The sequence below is a fragment of the Lithobates pipiens genome, unplaced genomic scaffold (genome assembly GCF_037356315.1).
Source record: "Lithobates pipiens isolate NorthernLeopardFrog02 unplaced genomic scaffold, aLitPip1_a1.2 Scaffold_16, whole genome shotgun sequence".
Lineage (NCBI taxonomy): Eukaryota > Metazoa > Chordata > Amphibia > Anura > Ranidae > Lithobates > Lithobates pipiens.
In genome coordinates, this window is record NW_027507748.1 from 363,762,215 (window position 1) to 363,782,726 (window position 20,512).

The window sequence follows — 20,512 nt, forward strand, 5'->3', positions numbered from 1 at the left end:
ATTATGTATACCTTAGTACTGTCATATAGCTCTGTCGTTCCAGAAGGCGTGGCCATAAGTGTAATAACATCACAGTCAATCGTCTTATCGGGAGATGGAGCAAAAGTGTCAGAAATGACTCCTAGAAAATCTGAAAGACCTTTCTTCACCTTTTCTGTAGTGCCTGAAGATCCTTCAACCTGCAAAACACAAAATGTGCTACTTGCCATTTTTAAGCAATAGAAAACAGAAGAAAACAAATTACACATTTGCACAATTAGAATTTGAAGATCTGTCATCCAATCATAAAAGGTTACCACATGATAATTGCATCAGAACATACATTCATGGAATAAATTCACAGGTACAGCTTATCTGAGGCAAAGCAATCAATCATTAAATGCATGCAAACTAAGCAACAGCTTATAATAATTTTTTATTCTTGTTATAAATTGTTTCACACTCACCGCCAGTTTATCTTTGACGACAGAGGCTGTGGCAGCAATAGTGCAAGCTGTGTCATGCTGCACGACCCGGGAAAACTCTGATAGATCTCTTTTCATAAACTCCAAAGCCTCTGAAGACTAAGCACACAGTAAAGTCAGTATGTGTTTCCCGTAAAAAAAGGCACATTTTACATGCTATTGCTTTGGATTAGTTAGTTGGAAACAAGTTTGTGTACTCCAAAAAAATTTAACTTATACATGTGCTGAAGGGAACATCTTGTGGCAACTGCTTTACAATACAGATAAGACTCAATCCAATAAAGGAAGCTGCCACTGCCTCACCCCCCATTGATTGGTGGTAGTTTTCAGCCAAATCATAGCTTTGTATACATCACACACAGTAAAGAACTTAGCACTGTATTCTCTAGCTAATGGCAGACAGTATCCAAAGCCAGCATGTTAGGTGCCATAAGCCAAAATATCTTGTCACTGTGGGTGCTGACACAGAATCATATGATTGCTGAAAACTAATGTATGAGTAATGAGCAAAAATATGTTGTATTCAATGTATATATATGTATTCAATATAATATATATATATATATATATATATATATTTTTTTTTTCCAATGTTTATCTGTCTTACATAGTGCTGTTCTCTTCATGAGTCCTCGAAAAGTAGAAAATATGAAACACATTGACCTATGAGGAATCAACTTATTTTAATGAATAAGGCAATCAGTTATGTATTTGTACTACATTGTACTAAATTCATATGATGTGCAGGTGGTCTCAATATCTGTGCAAATAGCTCTATCTTGTTGTTTTTATCAACTCATGTAGTGGTTCGATGTTTTAATATAACAAGCCTTGCAATAAAAGCTATTTTTATATAGATATTGTATGATATTCATGCTTCTTGTCATGTCAGTAAAGACCGACAATGTTTTTTGATGTGTTCCAGTTTCTCTAAGGCCCCTTTCACACGGGATGGATCCGTAATGATCCGCCCAGTGAACATCCACTTGCTCAGCAGGAATCGCTCCGTTGATCCCCGCTGAGCAGATCTACGCTCTCCTCTATGGGGGATCGGATGAACACGGACCGTCTGTCTGTGTTCATCCGATCTGCTCTGCAGACAGATAGAAAAATAGGATTTTCCTCCGTCTGCAGATTCAGACCATAGCGGAGACGGATGATATCGGATGTCAGGGGATGTTCACCCGCAGACACCCGCTTATCCCATAGGGATGCATGTATGTCCGTATTTCATCTGCAAAAAACAGATGGCTGAAATACAGACATACGGTCCACATGTGTGAAAGTGGCCTAATGCATGAGTGAGTAAAGTGGACCTAACCTAGGAGATAGCTATCAGCAAATCAATAACTGTCCCATACTATCCCTCCATTCCCCCTTTAAGATAAGCCAACCTGACAAGCAGGCATCTGGAGGTGCAACCATACAAGATAAGGTGAGCCAGTAGAATCACTTTAATAGTGTATTGACAAAGTCAGTTTTTTTTCTGCTGCAAGACCTCACAATACCTGACAAACTATTTTAAAAACAACTGCTATTCTCAACTTTAAATGAGTTTCAGAAACATGAGATTCAGCATTTACCTTGTCTCGTACGCTGTTGTAACTCTGCTGTAGCCAGCTTCTCCACCAGCCCCCATCCTCCCTGGCAAGAAAGACATATACAAATTTATATGCATACAGGTTTGTGTTAGTACAAATCATGATGAAAATATATGTTGTTACAATAGGCTGCCTTCTTCCCTAACATAATTAAGAATCATTTTAAGTAGAACTACTATACAGTCAAAACATTCTTATAGTCGCTTGCTTTCCAGGTGTTCAATACCAGCAATAAAGGGATGCTAACTCCTCCATACTTATTCAAAATAAAATGTTTTTTTTTTTTGTTAACCACTTGCCTACAAGAGCACATTCCCCCCTTCCTGCCCAGGACAATTTTCAGCTTCCAGTGCTGTCACACTTTGAATGACAATTGTGCATTCATGCAGCACTGTACTCATATGAACTTTGTATAATTTATACTCACACAAATAGAGCTTTCTTTTGGTGGTATTTAACGACCACTGGGGTGTTTTATTTTTTGCTAAACAATGTTTTTCTTTGTTTCTGTTAAAAAAATTAGCATACAGGTAATTCTTCTCCTTCAATGATGTGCGTTGATGAGGCTGCACTGATGGGCAATGATAGGCAGCATTGATAGGAGACACTGATGGGCACTGTTGGGGCTGCACTGATCAGGACACTGGTGATCAGTGCAGATATCCCCTTTCACACTTGCCTGTTACCGGCTCTGCTCGCCTCACACTGTGACAGCGCGCGGAAAGGAATGTCGATAACGGCAAGTTGGTTTACAATGTGATCAGCTACGATTGGACACAGCTGATCACGTGGTAAAGGTCAGCTGTGATAGGCCCTTTACCTCAATCTGTGATCAGCTGTGTCTGAAGAACACAGCGATTACAAAGCGTGCCAAAGCAGTGGAGCAGGGGGTGTGGTTTTAGGAGAACATCAATAGATGCCCACGAGAACTGGACGACCACGCTGTACTCGTCATTCGGCTATAGTGCAGTCGGCAAGTGGTTAAAGTACATTACAGGACACAGAGCATTTTCATATCCATGACGATAAGGTTATGCTGTCACCTTCAAGTGATTGGATACTGGCAAACAAGGAAATTCCCTACTAGGTATAACCCCTCCCCATCAGTCAAGGCTTCAGAATTTTTAGCAAGCCATGAACCAAAAAGGAGAAGGGGGAGGGATCCCATTTTCTTTATCGCACATCAAAAAACAGAACATTTTCATATCCTTGATGATAAGGATGTCCCAACGCACTGAGTATGAGAGGGGCTAACATGTCAACAAGCCAACTGGCCCAAGCAACCAAAGCAGAACAGGTTAGAACCTGAAGCAACAGCCTGCAAAAAAATAAATAAATCCGAACAAAGGTAGCATCCTCAGCAGCTCTAATACACTAGGTAAAGTATAAACTGGAGACCAGGTAGCAGCTTTACAAACTTAAAAGTGGTTGTAAAGTCAGAAGGTTTTTTTTTACCTTAAAGGGGTTGTAAAACCTTTGAGGTTTTTCTCCTCAATGCATTCTATGCATTGAGGTGAAAAACCTCCTTTAATGCTGCAGCCCCCCGAGCCCCTGTTTTACTTACCAATACCTCCTCTATCTCTTCCCGGGGATGAGCACACCAGCAAAAGCCAGTGTCTTGGGTCCTGATTGGATGGATTTATAGCAGTACAGCCATTGGCTCCTCTTGCTGTCAATCAAATCCAATGACCGGGGACGGAGCCGATTCATACATTCGGCTTCTATGGACACCAAACGAATGACTCCGGTTTGTTTTTATTCATAGGTCATTGGACTCAAAAACCACATCAAAAACCTAAAAACGGGTACATTATTGATGCATTTTTAATGCCTTTCCACAGGGAGGTGTATTTTGTAACTGTCAGAAAATGTAGCAAGTGGGATTTTTAACGCCACGATGGAAGCGCAACGAACCAGTGTGATTTATCCCCATCCTGGTCAAGCCCTTTTTTGCGATATGGCAATGCACCGCTTTAACTGACAATTGCGCGGTCGTGAGACGTTGTACCCAAACAAAATTGATGTCCTTTTTTCCCCACAAATAGAGCTTTATTTTGGTGTCATTTGATCACATGCGGTTTTTATTTTTAATAGTTTTTTACATTTTGCTATAATAAATATCCCCCAAAAATATATATAAAAAAACACAAATTTCTTCCACAGTTTAGGCCAATATGTATTCTTCTACATATTTTTAGTTAAAAAAATAATCATAATAAGCGTATATTGATTGGTTTGCGCAAAAGTTATTGCGTCTACAAAATAGGGGATAGATTTATGGAATTTTTATTACTTTTTTTTATTAGTAATGGCAGCGATATGCGATTTTTATCGTGACTGCGACATTGCGGCGGACCGATCGGACACTTTTGACACTATTTTGGGACCATTGGCATTTTTACAGTGATCAATGTTATAAAAATGCACTGATTACTGTGTAAAGGTCACTGGCAGGGAAGAAGTTAAACACTATGTGGCGATCAAGGGGTTAAGTGTGTTTCTTCAGTGTGTTCTAACTGTAGGGGGGCTAGGCTCACTAGAACATGACAGAGATCATTGCTCCCAATCACTGGGGGCAGTAGATCCCTGTCATGTTGCTAAGCAGAACAGGGAAACGCCTTGTTTACATAGGCATCTCCTCGTTCTGCCTCTCCATGCCATGATCACGGGCCACCAGCAGAACCTCGGGCACGCTCCCACAGCGGGCGGACGTGCACCCGCTTGTCGCCGATGACAGAGTTACGTATGGGTAAGTGGTTCTGCGCACCCGTGCCATTTTGCCGACATGTATTGGCATGAGCCGGTCGGCAAGCAGTTAACGACATTGGGGAATACAACTATTCTGTCGTCCTGTTCTCTATAGCCGCTAGAACTACTTTTACCTTTAAGGGAATCACTGACCCTAAAAAAAATGCGATAGAAAGAAAAAGAACCCCTGGAGGTGGGATTTTATAGGCACTACCAAAAGACAAAAATTAACAATAATTTTAATTATTTTATGGAAAAATACATGAAATATTGAACAAGGTCATGGACGTTGAAGAATCAAGATATGCAAATTGACTATACAAAAATTCTATACCCAACGCGTTTCGGGGATGAGTGTTGTCTCCTTCATCAGGGATTAACAGGAAATATATGATATTTTGTTCAACTGCACATGAGATCATCCATATTCATTTTAAAAGACACTGTCACATGGAGTCATCCGACCGTCCTGTCCACATTATAGCTACTTGAAGTGAATTTCTGTAAATAGAGCTATCTGCAGCCCAGAGCATATAATGAAAAAATATATATAAGGCCTATGCCCCAAATCAATAGAGAGGGGCTATGTCCCTAATTGTGGCGAAGCCACGTATACTGGGACCTACAAAACGGGAATCCTAAAATGTGAGGTCACATCAAACACCGGCAGCCAGGCTTGAAAGGACAGAAAAATCAGGAGATGCTGTAGAGCAGGGGTTGGGAACCTATAGCTCACGAGCCAGATGTGGCTCTTTTGATGGCTACATCTGGCTCTCGCCTCTCAATCCGTGGATCGCGTGGTGTGGCGATACGAGGATTGAGCCCATAGGAAAGGCTGCGGCTTCGGCCCAGCTCCGGAGGCACGGCTATCTTGGTACACCCAGCGGCGACCTAGGTGAGCGGCGCGCTGATGTCATCATCACCGCCCGCCTCATCTGCACCTGGATCTGCATATTACAGTGGGGGGAGACGACGTGGACATTACAGTGGGGGGAGACGACGTGGACATTACAGTGGGGGGAGACGACGTGGACATTACAGTGGGGGGAGACGACGTGGACATTACAGTGGGGGGAGACGACGTGGACATTACCGTGGGGGGAGACGACGTGGACATTACCGTGGGGGGAGACGACGTGGACATTACCGTGGGGGGAGACGACGTGGACATTACCGTGGGGGGAGGAGACGTGGACATTACCGCGGGGGAGGAGACGTGGACATTACCGCGGGGGAGGAGACGTGGACATTACCGCGGGGGAGGAGACGTGGACATTACCGCGGGGGAGGAGACGTGGACATTACCGCGGGGGAGGAGACGTGGACATTACCGCGGGGGAGGAGACGTGGACATTACAGCGGGGGAGGAGACGTGGACATTACAGCGGGGGAGATGATGTAGATATTACAGTGGGGGAGGAGACGTGAATAATACAGTGGGGGAGGAGACGTGGATATTACAGTGAGGGAGATGACAACATTACAGTTAGAATTAATCGAAATTAGCCGATTTAATCAATTTAAAAAAAAGAACATTAAGACCAACCTACGATCACGTTTAATGGATGGAAGTCTCAACGCCTGCATGAAGCTTAACCTCACTACGTATCAACCAGACTACAGAGCCATCAGCAACACCATGCAGCACCAGAAGTCACATTAATGGTAAGTACTTTATTCATCATTGGTTAGCAACAGCATAACGCTATTAAAAGAATTCAGAGGTCATGTCATGTTCGGCAACTTTGCCATATTTCTTTGTTCTGTGATTTATCTCTTAATAAAGAACACCTGATAGTTTAATTCAGAGACTTATTGTACTTTAAAAGTGTTATTCTTACATAAAATGCACACATTTACTTGTATTTAGTTTTAAAGAGGAAGTAAACCCTGATCCCTGCAAAGGTAAAGCATAATGGACTACTATGCATCGCATAGTAGTCCATGATGCGTCACTTACCTGACACAGGAGCCAGCGAAGTCACCGCTGTCCCCTGTAGTCCGGAGCATCCATCTTCTTGGTGGGTCTACTCTCCATGGGTCTCGCTGCTCCACCGCTGTCATTTGACGAAGCCGCGATGACATCACTCCCGCGCATGCGCACGGGAGCCGCCACTCGCGGCATATCGCCGTTGACAGCGGCGCGCTCAGTGCGCCTGCACGCCACTGTCAACGGTGCATGCGCCGTAGACAGCGGTGCCTATACTTTGGCAAATATCTCCTAAACCGTGTAGGTTTAGGAGATATATTTCTTGGAAATACATGTAAGTCTTAATCTAGGCTTACCTGTAGGTCAAAGTGGTTTGTAAGGGTTTACAACCACTTTAAACATATTGTATGGCTCTCACGAAATTACATTTTAAAATATGTGGCGTTCATGGCTCTCTCAGCCAAAAAGGCTCCCTACCCCTGCTGTAGAGTGATCCAATAAGATAAACAACTGTTGTATTAAAGGGTTTGAATGTGTTCAATCTTCCATTGGGACCTAAGGCATCATGCCTCTGCATGTGGAAGTCATGCTTGTAACTGTCAACCTTGCAATGACTCATGGGACTTGTAGTTTTGCAACAGCTGGAGGGCTGCCAGTTTGAGACCCCTGACCTAGGGGTTCTTCAGCAGTAGACTCCTCAGACGAGGATTCTTCTGCATCCCCTTTAACCAGTTCCTACTGGTCCCTCTTCCGAATAAGGAGGAGAGGGGGAATGCTTCCAATTTCGACCAAGGTGGTCCACACAGGCAAATATTCTGGAAAGCTTTTGCTGTACACTAGCGATAGCAGATGTGAATTCCTCCCTTTTTACAAAGGAACTAGAGGAAGGTGCCCCAGAAGTAGTGGAAATACCAGATAGGGGGAAAGCGTCAGAGCAGAATGGGAAAGAAAGTGACCCTGAGGGAACACTGCATAGGGAGCTGTATCCACTTTCCTCCCTACCTTTGGAAGATATTTTCTGCATACCTTCATGTCTGCCATCAATGAGACAAGGCCTGCTGACGCGTATATAGGGACCCTTGCTGGGAAAAGTGGTCTAAAGTCAGCCGAGATGGCACTGAGTTAATAAGCAGCTGTCTGCCAATTACCCCAGGAAATTTCCCCATAAATATGCCAGTGACTCCCGCTCCCACAAGGAAAAGTGGTGTGAAGTGCCCCCCCCCCCCCCCCAAAAACTTGCTGCAACCTGTAGTCACACAAGGAATGATCAAAAGGAAGTCTCATGGTGTGACCTTCCAATACTTGCTGCAACCTTTGGTTTCACCAGGAAGGCTGTGCTAAGAGGACTAAGCTATTCCAGAAACCATGTCAGTGAACTTTCTTCCAGAGCACCCCAGATGCCTCAAAATCCATGACACAGATATGCAAACAACTCTCAAATATGAGACCTGGGGCATGCCATCTATTGTTTCACTACTAGTCCAACTCTTTGAATGAAGACCTCACAAAACCAGGCAGTGCCCAGCTCTTGGCCACAGCATCTGGACTGCAATTTGCACACTTGAGCATCCTATGTTTCGGAGCCCCCAGGGCACTGTAGTGTAAGCCTAAATTGAAGTGCAAGCACTCAGAGGCATGTGGATGAGAGCTTACTTCACTTAGATTCGGATCAAAGGAACAGTGTGTGGAGCAAAATGTAGGGACAGCCATTGCCACCCTCATTCTGAACAAATATGGTTGTCTGATGCAGGTCCTCTAATTTCAACTATTTCTGAGTCTCTTACCCTAGAACAAACAAAATCCTGTTGGACATGCAAATTCCAAGCTACCAAATCAAAACACCAGAGTGATTAGATCAGCGTTAATGCCAAGAACGTGCAACAAAAGAGAAACTGCGCTATCATCTGTGTATCAACCTGTGAATGATATCTCAAATAAAAAGGTAACTAGTATTTTCAGGAGGTTCAGCATTGGTCGTCTCCATACTTCCTTAACAAAATGTTCCTTTAATAAAGTCCAAGTGATTACAATAGAGAAGGAAGATAACTGAGGCTGATAAGATGGCTGATTACTACTGTTACAACAGACAATAAAACAAAAGAGTAGCCATTTCTATGACCAGTGTTTAAGGTTTTCTAACAAAAACGCGCAAATCAAGGCATATTATAAATGAAAGCCTAAACAAGCATCATTTACTATTTTAGGTTACTGTATATGGGCAAATAAAAGTCATCTTTGGCTGCTCAAAGTGTTACTAAACCCAAGTCCCCTGCATTCACTATATATGGTCTCCCAAAGTATACAGAACATGGAATTGCAATAGTTTTAGTAAAGAAACTGCTAAATACCTTTTCTCATCAGCTGTATATAGCAGTCTTGTGATTTCTATCAGTGTCTGGTTAAAGCTTGTAGGAGTTTTCATTCTGCACTGACTGTCCTATAAGGCTGCATGACCCCTGATCCTCTGTCTGGATAGTGCTGATTGGCCCTGTGCTGATCTCATGCACCCTCACAAGAAAAAAAGAAAAAAAAAAAAAAACTCTTGCAATACACAACAAACTGAGCATGTGCAGAGTTACCCCAATAGGCTCTGTTCAATCAGCAGATGGAATGGGGACAGTAAAAGAAGGAGAGGGTCACAGAAGTTAGGATCAAACTGCTTTTTTACACAATGCAGAGGATTAACCCCTTAGGTTCCACAGTGAGTATCACAAGCATGTTTTATTGCATACACAGACTGGTTCTCCTGTTGTGGGTTTAGAAATACTTTAACAGATAATCTCAGCCCTGCGCTTATCAGTTTGGCAAGTGCAGTGTAGAGGGTGCAGCAAAAGAGCCAAGTGCACACAACCACATCAGTGCCTGTAGGGATGAATAAGCCCAGTATTCAGTATATCAGATGGGTAGGGGCACTCACCACTACAGCCTGATGTAGCCAGGGTGCAGAGAGCTATAACTGCCTTTTACGTTTACACTGATACACAAAATCCAACTAAAACTACAAACACTGCTTTTCACATTTGTCAAAAACACATCCCAAACTAATGTCAGAAACAAAATACCATTGATCCACCTAAAATAGCCTTAAAATGTATGGTATAAGTAAACTCTAAGAAATTATTTTCTCTGCTTAATACACCACTGGGAGCAAGTTTGTTTGTAAGTGCAAAAAAAAAAAACTGTTGATCGTCAGAAAGACAGAGCTCTCCGTTATCCTCTGCACATTTTTTTTGTGTTTATTTCAAAGTGTGCTAAATCCTCCTGGTTGTTACCTTGGATCACAGAATGATTAGTGTTTATGTTGAAGAGATCTGAAAGTGAGAGTGGCTGAGTAGTTCAGCAGAAAATTGGGCAGGGCTGGCACCACTTCACAAAAATGCTGTGTGTTGTGAAAAGGCTTAGAAACACATTTCTGACAGATCAACAGGTAATTCTCTGCACTTACAGGGGTTTTAAAGGGATTGCCTTGACACTTTAAATGAAATGTAAGCGAATGACATTAAGGGCCATTTCACACTATTTCAATGCGAGAACCCTGCAAATCAACTGCGGGTTCCCGCATCGCACCCGGCACGAACGGCAGTTCACACTGCCATATGCGAACTGCTGGGGAGTGTCATTATATGTTAACGACACCCTCATTTCAGCTCGCATATCACACTGCGAACTCACTGATCACACATACGATCCAATTCTGGTCCGAACTGAAAAAAGGGTCCTGTGTGTGTTTGCACTGAATGCGGTGCGATATCAGCCATACTATCTGTATGGCTGACATTGCATGTAATGCGAACAGCAGTGCACTGCGCATTACAGCGATATCTGGCATTGCAATAGTGTGATCCGGGGCTTAGGGGCCCATTTAGAAACAGCAGTATGACCTCACTGAGGCCTTAGCACACTGCTTAAAGCCCCATTCTGGACAGCAGCAAAAAAAAAAAACTCTTGCAGCAGGGCCTCCCCACACTGCATGGGTTATATACGTTTGTTAAAGTGTTACTAAACCCAGGACCTTGCATTCACTATATCTGGTCCCCCACAGTACAACATGGAAATGCAATTATTTTAGTAAATATAAACTGCTAAATACCTTTTCTCATCAGCAGTATACAACAGTCTTGTGACATCTATCAGTGTCTGGCTAAAGCTTCTAGGAGGAGATTTCATTCTCCTCTGAGGCAGTAGGACCCCTAACCATGTCTGGACAGTGTTTATCGGCCCTGTGCTGATCATATGCACTCTCACAAGGGAAAAAAAAAACTCTTACAATACACACCAAACTAAGCATGTGCAGAGAGACCCCAAAGGCTCTGTCCTATCAGGATATGGTTTTGAAACTGTGGAAGAAGCGAAGGATCTGAGAAGATTACATAGCCTTTTTACACAATGCAGAGGATTAACCCCTTAGGTTCTACAGTAAGTATAACAAGCATGCTTTAGAGACTGATTTTACTGTTGTGGGTTCAATAACACTAAGTCCAGAGGTAGAAAATAGGCTATAATACTTTTATTGCTCTAGCAAACTTCCACCAGGACCCGCAACTGGTCCTTTGAAGCCACTTACCTTTGTTGTTCTGCCAGTCAAAGGCTTTCTGTTATCACCATTTACAATGCAGGACCAGTAGTCCTGCATTCTACATGAGAACAATCTGCTTCTATTTTAGAATGTTGGAGAGGAGAAAGACAAATGTGACTGGCCGCTACCCCACAGTGTTGAAGGATAAATGCCCTTTAAGATAAAATGCACTTATCGATTTTGCCCCTCTGCCCTGACCTAAACAAACCTACCTTTCCCCCCTCCACAGATGCATACTTACCACGATATAACAGCCATGGCCTGCCATGACTGTTAACATCCAGTGCTTCAAATATCACTTTCCTGGCCACAATGCCAGAGATTAAAGGAGATGGCAGGAGACAGCCCCACAGAATTCTATGTTGCTGTAATGTGCAGGCGCAGCCAGGAGAATGAGACTTGCTTCACTGGATTTAAACAATCAGGCTGCGGCTGTTGGATCTAGGCAAGTACGAATCTGTAGAGGAGGTTAGATAAGTAAACTCATCTTTCAGGCAAAGTAAAGTCCTTGGGACACGGCTACCTGCATTTTAGAAATAGCACATAAAATGCAGGCCACGCTGTATAATAACACAACAGTGTCCAGTGGATCCACTGTCCACTTTAAACAGGCCCTTCGATTTACTAAGGCACTGCATATCATGAATAAGGATAAGCTCAGGCGTGTTCGCAAACAGTACGTGCAGAGCCCACCAGGAAGTCAACACTGCACAGCGTTAATCACAAGCAGTGAGACATTTTCCCGATGCACGGCTGCAGAGATTGAGGAATGTCTCACTGTCTGTGATTAGCGCACTGCAGTGCTGACTTCTTGGCATTCTCTGCACGTGCTAGCTGCGAACATGCCTAGACTCATCCTTAAAGCGGTGTTTCAGCCGTAAAAAAAAAAAAAATTAAAAGTCAGCAGCTGAAACAAAAGTAGCTGCTGACTTTCAATAAGGAGACTTACCTTTCCAGGGCACCCGCGATGTGGCCGCCGAGGCTGACATGTCCCTCGGCTCTCGGGTCCCAGCGCTTCCATCCTCACTAAGGGAAACAGGCAGTGGAGCCTTGCGGCTTCACTGCCCGTTTCCTACTGCGCATGCGTGAGTCGCGCTGCGCTTTGTGAATGGGACGTGCTGTGTTAGGGAACAAACAGTTCCCAGAACACAGCCCGCCCCATTACCCAGAAGACAACGTGGAGGAGGGGAGAAGAAGAAGATCACTGAGGAGCAGGAAGAAGGCAAGGTAAAAAAAAAAAAATTAATTTTTTTTAAGAATATTAATGCTCGTTTTTTTTTTTTTTTTTTTTAGGGTGGCCCTCCACTTTAATCATGAACTGCCTTTTTTTTTTCACTTAAGCTGCATTTCAGCATTGCTGATCTGTTGCAACCTCTTTGCAGCACTTCCTGTCTGTATTTTTCAGGGCAGGTTTACCAATGATGACCAGGATCGGGCATGGGCGTGTTTGAGATTCAACCAGGAAGCTGACACTGCACACGGCTAATCACAGGTAGTGATACATTTCCCGGACCACAGCTGCACAGTTCAGGAAATGTCTCACTGCCTGTGATTAGCGGTGTGCAGTGTCGGCTTCCTGGCAGGTGGGATCCCGAACACGCCTGAGCCCATCTCTAATGGGGACCAAAGTATAACAAGGATGAGCTCCGGCGTGTTCGCATACTCCACGTGCGGAGCCTACCAGGAAGTCGGCACAGCGATAAACACAGGCAGCGAGACATTCCCCCGATGCGCGGCTGCAATGTCTCACTGCCTGTGATTAGCGCAGCACTGCGCCGACTTCCTGGCGGGGAGCATGCGAACATGCCGGAGCTCATCCTTACCGTATGCGAGTTGAAATGGCCACTAATATTCCCAATCAGAAGCCCAGTTGACAAGGTAACAATGCAGAAGCCTTTTTGGGACAGAGTGCTGTTGTCACCTATAACAGGAAGTGTCCAAACAAGTATATTCATGGCTGGATCACCAGGTATTATTTAAGCTGAACATTTACAAATATTAAAAATTACTTTTAAAAAAACATGAAGGTGTTAAAGCTAAAGTGAGATATATGTGGGTTACAGCTTCTAGAAATATTGGCTTCTGCCTATTTTACCCCCTGGCTAGCTTTAAGAAGAGCATACTCTGAGCTCTCCAGCTATCATACTGACGCGTTAGCAGCTCAGTCTGCTTGGGACCTGTCTAGGCGTGTGTATTTCATACAGGGAGGAGGGAATAAACAAGTGTCTGAGAGCGACATATGTAACACCCGGACAAGGGCAGACATCGGGCGAGGGGTGACAGTGCTGCATTGTGGGTGAAGAGGGTCTCTACACCTCCACTACTGGAGAGCACATGCACCCCGGGTGCTACAAACCACCTTCTCCAACCTCTCTCATCCTTATACATCACTCTTACCCTTCCGCCATGTTGGCTCCGTGACATCACCAATATTTACCGACCTCTGACCCCGTACATCCGGCTCAGTCCATCACGCCGGAAATGTGTGGGCGGAACCCAGCACTTTTGTATGTGTAGGAGGAACCCAGGACGTGTGTGGGAGGAGCCTAGAGCTAGTTGGGCGCGTTCTACAATGTGTGTAGGAGGTGCCTAGAGCGTGTTGGGAGGAGTCTACAGGGTGCTGGGAGGAACCCAGAACGTGTGTGGGAAGAGTCTAGTGCTGGAAGGATCGTAGAACGCGTGTGGGAGGAGCCTAGAGAGTGTAGCAGGCATACCCCACTTTTACGTACACAATGGGGTTTATTTACTAAAGCTGGAAAGTGCAAAATCAGGCTCACTTCTGCATAGAAAGCAATGAGCTTCCGGGTTTTATTACCAAAGCTTAATTGAGCAAGCTGGGGTTAGAAGCTCATTGGTTTCTATGCAGAAGTGAGCCTGATTTTGCACTTTCCAGTTTTAGTAAATAAACCCCATTGTGTACTTAAAAGTGGGGTATGCCTGTATCGTTTTCTCTTGCTCCAGGAGAAAAATGTAAAACAAACAACAGTGTATGTAAAAAATGAAATAATAGCTAGATCAGGGTTTGGTCCAAGCCAGTGGCAGGTTTAGAGTTAGGGTCAAGGTCAGGGTAAAAACTCTGTTGTTTGGTGGAAGGTCATGCATGGTAATAGCAAGAAATATGCAACGTACAGCTAAATCTCCATTCACACCTGAGTGATCCAAATCGCGGGTGGAAAAATTGTGTGATGCCATTACTTCTTAATGGCGCCCCAATTGCGGGGCGATTTCAGTGTGACTGTCACACGATAAGTCACGCTGCAATCGCGGCAAATCAAAACATGCGGCGTTTGTTGCTCAAAAATGAGCAGGAGCTTATTTTGAGTGATTGCGGTGCGCGTTGCAATTTGCCACGATTGCAGCACAATTTATCACATGACAATCGCAAAAAAATTGCGCCGCGATTAGGGTGTAATGCCATCGCACAAGCGTCCCGCAATTCCTTTCTTTACCCACCTCTCTTGCTTAATAAAACACCTGTTTAATTATGCTTTGCCTTTGCAGGGAATGAAAGAGGAAGTAAACTCATCAGGGTTTACTTCCTCTTTAACCACTTTCAGACCGGACCATTTTGCTGGTAAATGACCAGAGGTCTTTTTACACTTTGGCACTGCGCTGCTTTAACTGGTAATTGCGCGGTCATGCAATGTTGTACCCAAACAAAATTTGCGTCCTTTTCTTCCCACAAATAGAGCTTTCTTTTGATGGTATTTGATTGCCTCTGCGATTTTTATTTTTTGCGATATAAACGTAAAAAGACCGCAAATTTTGAAAAAAAATGATATTTTCTACTTTTTGTTATTAGAAAAATCCAATAAACTCAATTTTAGTCATACATTTAGGACAAAATGTATTCAGCCACATGTCTTTGGTAAAAAAAAAGTCAATAATTGTATATTTATTGGTTTGCGCAAAAGTTGTCACATCTACAAACTAAGGTACGTTTTCTGGAATTTACGCAGCTTTTAGTTTACGACTGCCTATCTCATTTCTTGAGGTGCTAAAATGACAGGGCAGTACAAAACCCCCCCAAATGACCCCATTTTGGAAAGTAGACCCCCTAAGGAAATTGATAAGAGGCATGTTGAGCCCATTGAATATTTTATTTTTTTGCCTCAAGCGATTGAATAATGACAAAAAAAAAATTTTTTTTTTTTTTTTACACAAAGTTGTCACTAAATGATATATTGCTCACACATGCTATGGGCGTATGTGAAATGACACCCCAAAATAAATTCTGCTGCTTCTCCTGAGTACGGGGATACCACATATGTGGGACTTTTTGGGAGCCTAGCCGCGTACAGGGCCCCGAAAACCAAGCACCGCCTTCAGGCTTTCTAAGGGCGTCAATTTTTGATTTCACGCCTCACTACCTATTACAGTTTTGAAGGCCATAAAATGCCAAGATGGCACAAAACCCCCACAAATGACCCCATTTTAGAAAGTAGACACCCCAAGCTATTTGCTGAGAGGCATGTTGAGTCCATGGAATATTTTATATTTTGCCACAAGTTGCGGGAAAATTACAAACTTTTTTTTTTTTTTTTTTTTTTTCACAAAGTTGTCACTAAATGATATATTGCTCATGCATGCCATGGGCATATGTGAAATGACACCCCAAAATAAATTCTGCTGCTTCTCCTGAGTACGGGGATACCACATATGTGGGACTTTTTGGGAGCCTAGCCGCGTACGGGGCCCCGAAAACCAAGCACCGCCTTCAGGCTTTCTAAGGGCGTAATTTTTTGAGTTCACTTCTCACTACCTATTACAGTTTTGAAGGCCATAAAATGCCAAGATGGCACAAAACCCCCACAAATGACCCCATTTTAGAAAGTAGACACCCCAAGCTATTTGCTGAGAGGCATGTTGAGTCCATGGAATATTTTATATTTTGCCACAAGTTGCGGGAAAATTACAAACTTTTTTTTTTTTTCACAAAGTTGTCACTAAATGATATATTGCTCACGCATGCCATGGGCATATGTGAAATGACACCCCAAAATAAATTCTGCTGCTTCTCCTGAGTACGGGGATACCACATATGTGGGACTTTTTGGGAGCCTAGCCGCGTACGGGGCCCCAAAAACCAAGCACCGCCTTCAGGCTTTCTAAGGGCGTTACAGTTTTGAAGGCCATAAAATGCCAAGATGGCACAAACCCCCCCCCCCCCAAATGACCCCATTTTAGAAAGTAGACACCCCTAAATTTAGGGGTACACTAGTGAGACTAGGTAATAAATGGCGGGTGCCCTGAAACTATAAAAAAATAACTAACCAACCAGCGTCACCTGTAACAGTTATATGGTGATCACTGGTGAAAGGGTTAACTAGGGGGCAATCAGGGGGCTTTATGCGGTAGTATATGGGGGTCCCTAGCGCTATAAAAAGCTGCGGCGAACCTAAATACCTACCTGCCTAACTAGCGTCACCTGTGACACTAATACGGCGATCAGAAAAATGATCGCTTATTAGGCTGGGTTCACACTGGAGCGATGCGGAAACGCCGCGAATCCGCGGCGGGTTCCCGCATCGCATGCCTCCCGGCGGCAGTTCACACTGCCCTATGCGAACTGCTGGGAGTGTCAGTGAAATGTTACTGACACCCCCAGATCAGTTCGCATATCGCAGTGCGATCTGCAAACTCGGATCGCATGGTGTGAACACCCATGCGATCCGATTCTGCTGCGGGCCAAAAAAAGGGTCCCGTGCGAATTTGCGGCAGGTGCGGCGGGTGTGGCGGGTGCGGCGGGTGCGGCGAATGGCTGAACTCGAATCGCACAGAGATCGGATGTGATTTGCACTGCAGTGCGGTGCGAATCACATTCGTTCTCATAAACCGCTGCAATGTGAACCCAGCCTTAGTGACACTGGCGACGGGGGGTGATCACGGGGTTAAACCTTTATTGGGGGGGTTAGGGGGGTACATTAGAACTAAAGGGGGCTAACTCTAACTGCCCTAACAGTTATTACAGTCACAAATGACACCAATGCAAAAAAAAAAAAAAAAAAAAAAAAAATGACATTGGTGTCACTGTGACTGGGGGGCAGGGGTAATTGGGGGGGTGATCGGGGGGTAAAGGGGGGGTGTGAGTGTGCCTGGCATGTTCTACTGTGTGTGGGATGTGTTGGTGCAACTCACTGATCCGCTCTCCTCCGTGTCGGAACGAAAAATACCGACACGGAGGAGAGAATACATCACTTCCTCTCCTGTGTTTACATTACAGGAGAGGAAGTGATGTCACCGGGGATTTCCATTCGTCGGGAGCGATCGCGAGGGGGTGGCCATGAATGAATGGCCGTCCCCTCGTCCGGGATCGCTCCCGAACGAAAACCGACCGCCGCAGGCACCGGGCGGGGGCCCGATCGGGCCCCCGACCCGCGGGAGGCAAAGGACGTACATATATGTGCTTATGCCTGCCCGTGCCATTCTGATGACGTACATCGGCGTGAGGCGGTCGGCAAGTGGTTAAAGGGATTGTAAAGTGATTTTTTTATTATTATTTTTTTAAATAACAAACATGTTATACTTACCTCCACTGTGCAGCTTGTTTTGCACAGAGTGGCCCCGAACCTGCTCTTCTGGGGTCCCTCGGCGGCTGTCTCGGCTTCCTCCTGCAGGTGCTTCTCATGTTCATGCGAGCTCCCTCGCATGGTGAGAAGCACCTGCGGGCGCGCTCCCGTGATACAGCCGGCGGCTATAGCCGCTCGCTGTATCACACAGCCCTGCCCCCCGGCGCTCTGCATCAGTTGATGTGATTGACAGCAGCGCGAGCCAATGGCTGCGCTGCTTTCCATCCATCCACTCCAGCCAATCAGCGGCCAGGCTGAACGGTGGAAAGGACGGCGGGGGCGAGCGCAGAATTTTCGAGGGGTCAGGTAAGTAAAACGGGGGGGGGGGGCTGGGGGCGCAGGCACTGTCAGATGTTTTTTCACCTTAATGCATAGAATGCATTATGGTGAAAAAACATTTACCTTTACAACCCCTTTAAATTTGCTTGTTACAGCACAAAATACAGTACTTTTAAAGAGGAAGTAAACCCTTTCAAACCACTTTGACCTACAGGTAAGCCTAGATTAAGGCTTACCTGTAGGTCCAAGCAATATCTCCTAAACCTATATGGTTTAGGAGATATTTGCCCAAAAATGGGCACCGCTGTCTACGGCGCATGCGCCGTAGACAGCGGCGCGCAGGCGCACTAAATGCGGCAAGTCCAAGAATGGATTTGCCCAATTTGTCGACTCCCGTGCGCATGCGCGGGAGTGACGTCATCGCGGCTTCGCCGAATGGCAGCGGCGGAGCTGCGAGACGCGACTCCCGTGCGCATGCGCGGGAGTGACGTCATCGCGGCTTCGCCGCTGTGATTCGTCGGAGCTGCGAGACGCCACCAGCAAGATGGATGCGGCGGACTACAGGGGACAGCGGCGACTTCGCTGGCTCCTGTGTCAGGTAAGTGACACATAATGAGCTACTATGCGATGCATAGTAGTCCATTATGCTTTACCTTTGCAGGGAAAAAAAGAGGAAGTAAACCCATCAGGGTTTACTTCCTCTTTAAATTGCCTATAAAATGAGCAAGATTTGTGTTGTAGATTATTCGGACTATTTAGTTATATGCTTCCAAGCAATTAGCTTTTCCCATAATAATTTATTCTTCTTATTATAATATAAAATGCCCATACATTGACCTCCTTATCTTAGTTTGTTGATCCAAGCATAGACCTCCATACACTTTTGAGGCTACTGCCTATATTTATCTCTCATACACCTTCTTCCAAAATCCACTAACATTATAAGGGTCAATACAGTATTACTTACCGAATTTCAATAATAAATGTAAACACTTTAGTAGACACGAATATCAAGAAAACCATGTTATATCTTACATATACTTAAAACACAATACTACTCTGATTATGTTGTTTTAATTTTATTAAAAACAAAAATATTTATACAGTAAAATCTTCCAAACAGGTATATAGAGTCAGAATAGACATATACACAGCACAAAACTTCTAGTTTACAGCAAATAATGACATTGATATAGAATGAAAAATATAATCTGTCTATAGGTTATTAACATAGGGTCAAATAATAATTATTTAGACTATCTTTAACATATTTACACGAGATGTTCTATGTTCATGTGGCATCCTCCTAATGAAATACGAAGCTGAAATGTCCCTCAAATAAAACAAGATGTCTATTTGTTGGTTCTTGAGAATGGTAAAGTAGGAGCAGTCCTTGCTAGTTGATGTGAGAAGGGCTGGCATGTGACACAAGGGCAGAGAGGTCCTGAAAAATGCTGAGGAGCAGTTTTAGGGGTTTGATGCATTTCTGGTGTCGTTAGTCCTATGTAACCACTGACATTTGAAAGTGGCTGCGCGCTCATACCTTGGGGTAACAGCGCAATATGTGGCCGATGCAAAGAGCTTGTACAGCCAGGCAGACGATGAACTCCATAGGCTTCACTAAGCAACTTTCTCATTTCCTCAACAGAGTTGGATAGCATAAGAATATGGTTACGTGCCAGCAGCAGCGTTGAAATCTTTGAGAGCTTACGAACAGAGGGTCCATGACAGTATGGCATGACTTCTCGTAGACCATCCATAGCTTGGTTCAGGTCATGCATTCTTTGTCGTTCACGACTGTTCACCTTCATACGCAGCTCATGCAGGTTCTCCTGATTCTCTCTCCTACTGGATTTCACCTTTCCTCGGTTGGGCATGCGCTGTCCCACACACAGTTTTTGGAACATTGGCCCAGATTTGAAATTGAGGCTTTGGCTTCTCTCCAGTTCCGGTGACGACGACCTGTTAGACTGACAGTCTGAATCCATTATCAGCAGTGGTTTCTAAATGAATGCTGAGGCTACTGAGTTCAAACGTCAGCAGCAATAAGAATTGCAAATGTTCTGTAAGGCTGGTTTGTATTTCAGAAAAGATCTTGGCCACCATCCGTCTGGTTGTATTGAGGTCCTGCGGTGCTTGTGTTATTTATACACAATGCCTGACAATAGACACAAAGAAAGCTCACCAAATTTGGCAGAGAGGTGACCCAATCACAAGAAAGCTCTAATTTCAGCAGTTAACATTTAGCTGGAAATGTATACATTAACCTGTCCTGTAACTATTCTATTCATCTTTATGTGTAAACCAACTTACATCAAAGATATTATTATTATTATTAATATAGA

At 44.3% G+C, this 20,512-nt stretch overlaps 2 protein-coding genes across 2 annotated transcripts in view; both read right to left on the reverse strand.

Moving 5' to 3' along the window:
- Window positions 1–13,812, reverse strand: part of BSDC1 (BSD domain containing 1) — a 39,849-nt gene extending 26,037 nt beyond the window's left edge. Inside the window, exons 1-4 of the mRNA XM_077482007.1 lie at window positions 13,717–13,812; window positions 2,048–2,108; window positions 447–563; window positions 12–179 (exon numbers count right to left, since the gene is read on the reverse strand). Coding sequence (XP_077338133.1) covers window positions 12–179; window positions 447–563; window positions 2,048–2,108; window positions 13,717–13,727 — 357 coding nt within the window. The 5' untranslated portion in view covers window positions 13,728–13,812. The remainder of the gene's footprint in view (window positions 1–11; window positions 180–446; window positions 564–2,047; window positions 2,109–13,716) is intronic.
- A 5,473-nt stretch (window positions 13,813–19,285) lies between these two features.
- On the reverse strand, window positions 19,286–20,293 carry LOC143984383 (oligodendrocyte transcription factor 3-like). Its single transcript, XM_077484597.1, has one exon. It carries the CDS (start codon window positions 20,153–20,155, stop codon window positions 19,520–19,522), a length of 636 nt encoding a protein of 211 aa, XP_077340723.1. The 5' UTR covers window positions 20,156–20,293; the 3' UTR covers window positions 19,286–19,519.
- Window positions 20,294–20,512: the final 219 nt, after the last annotated feature.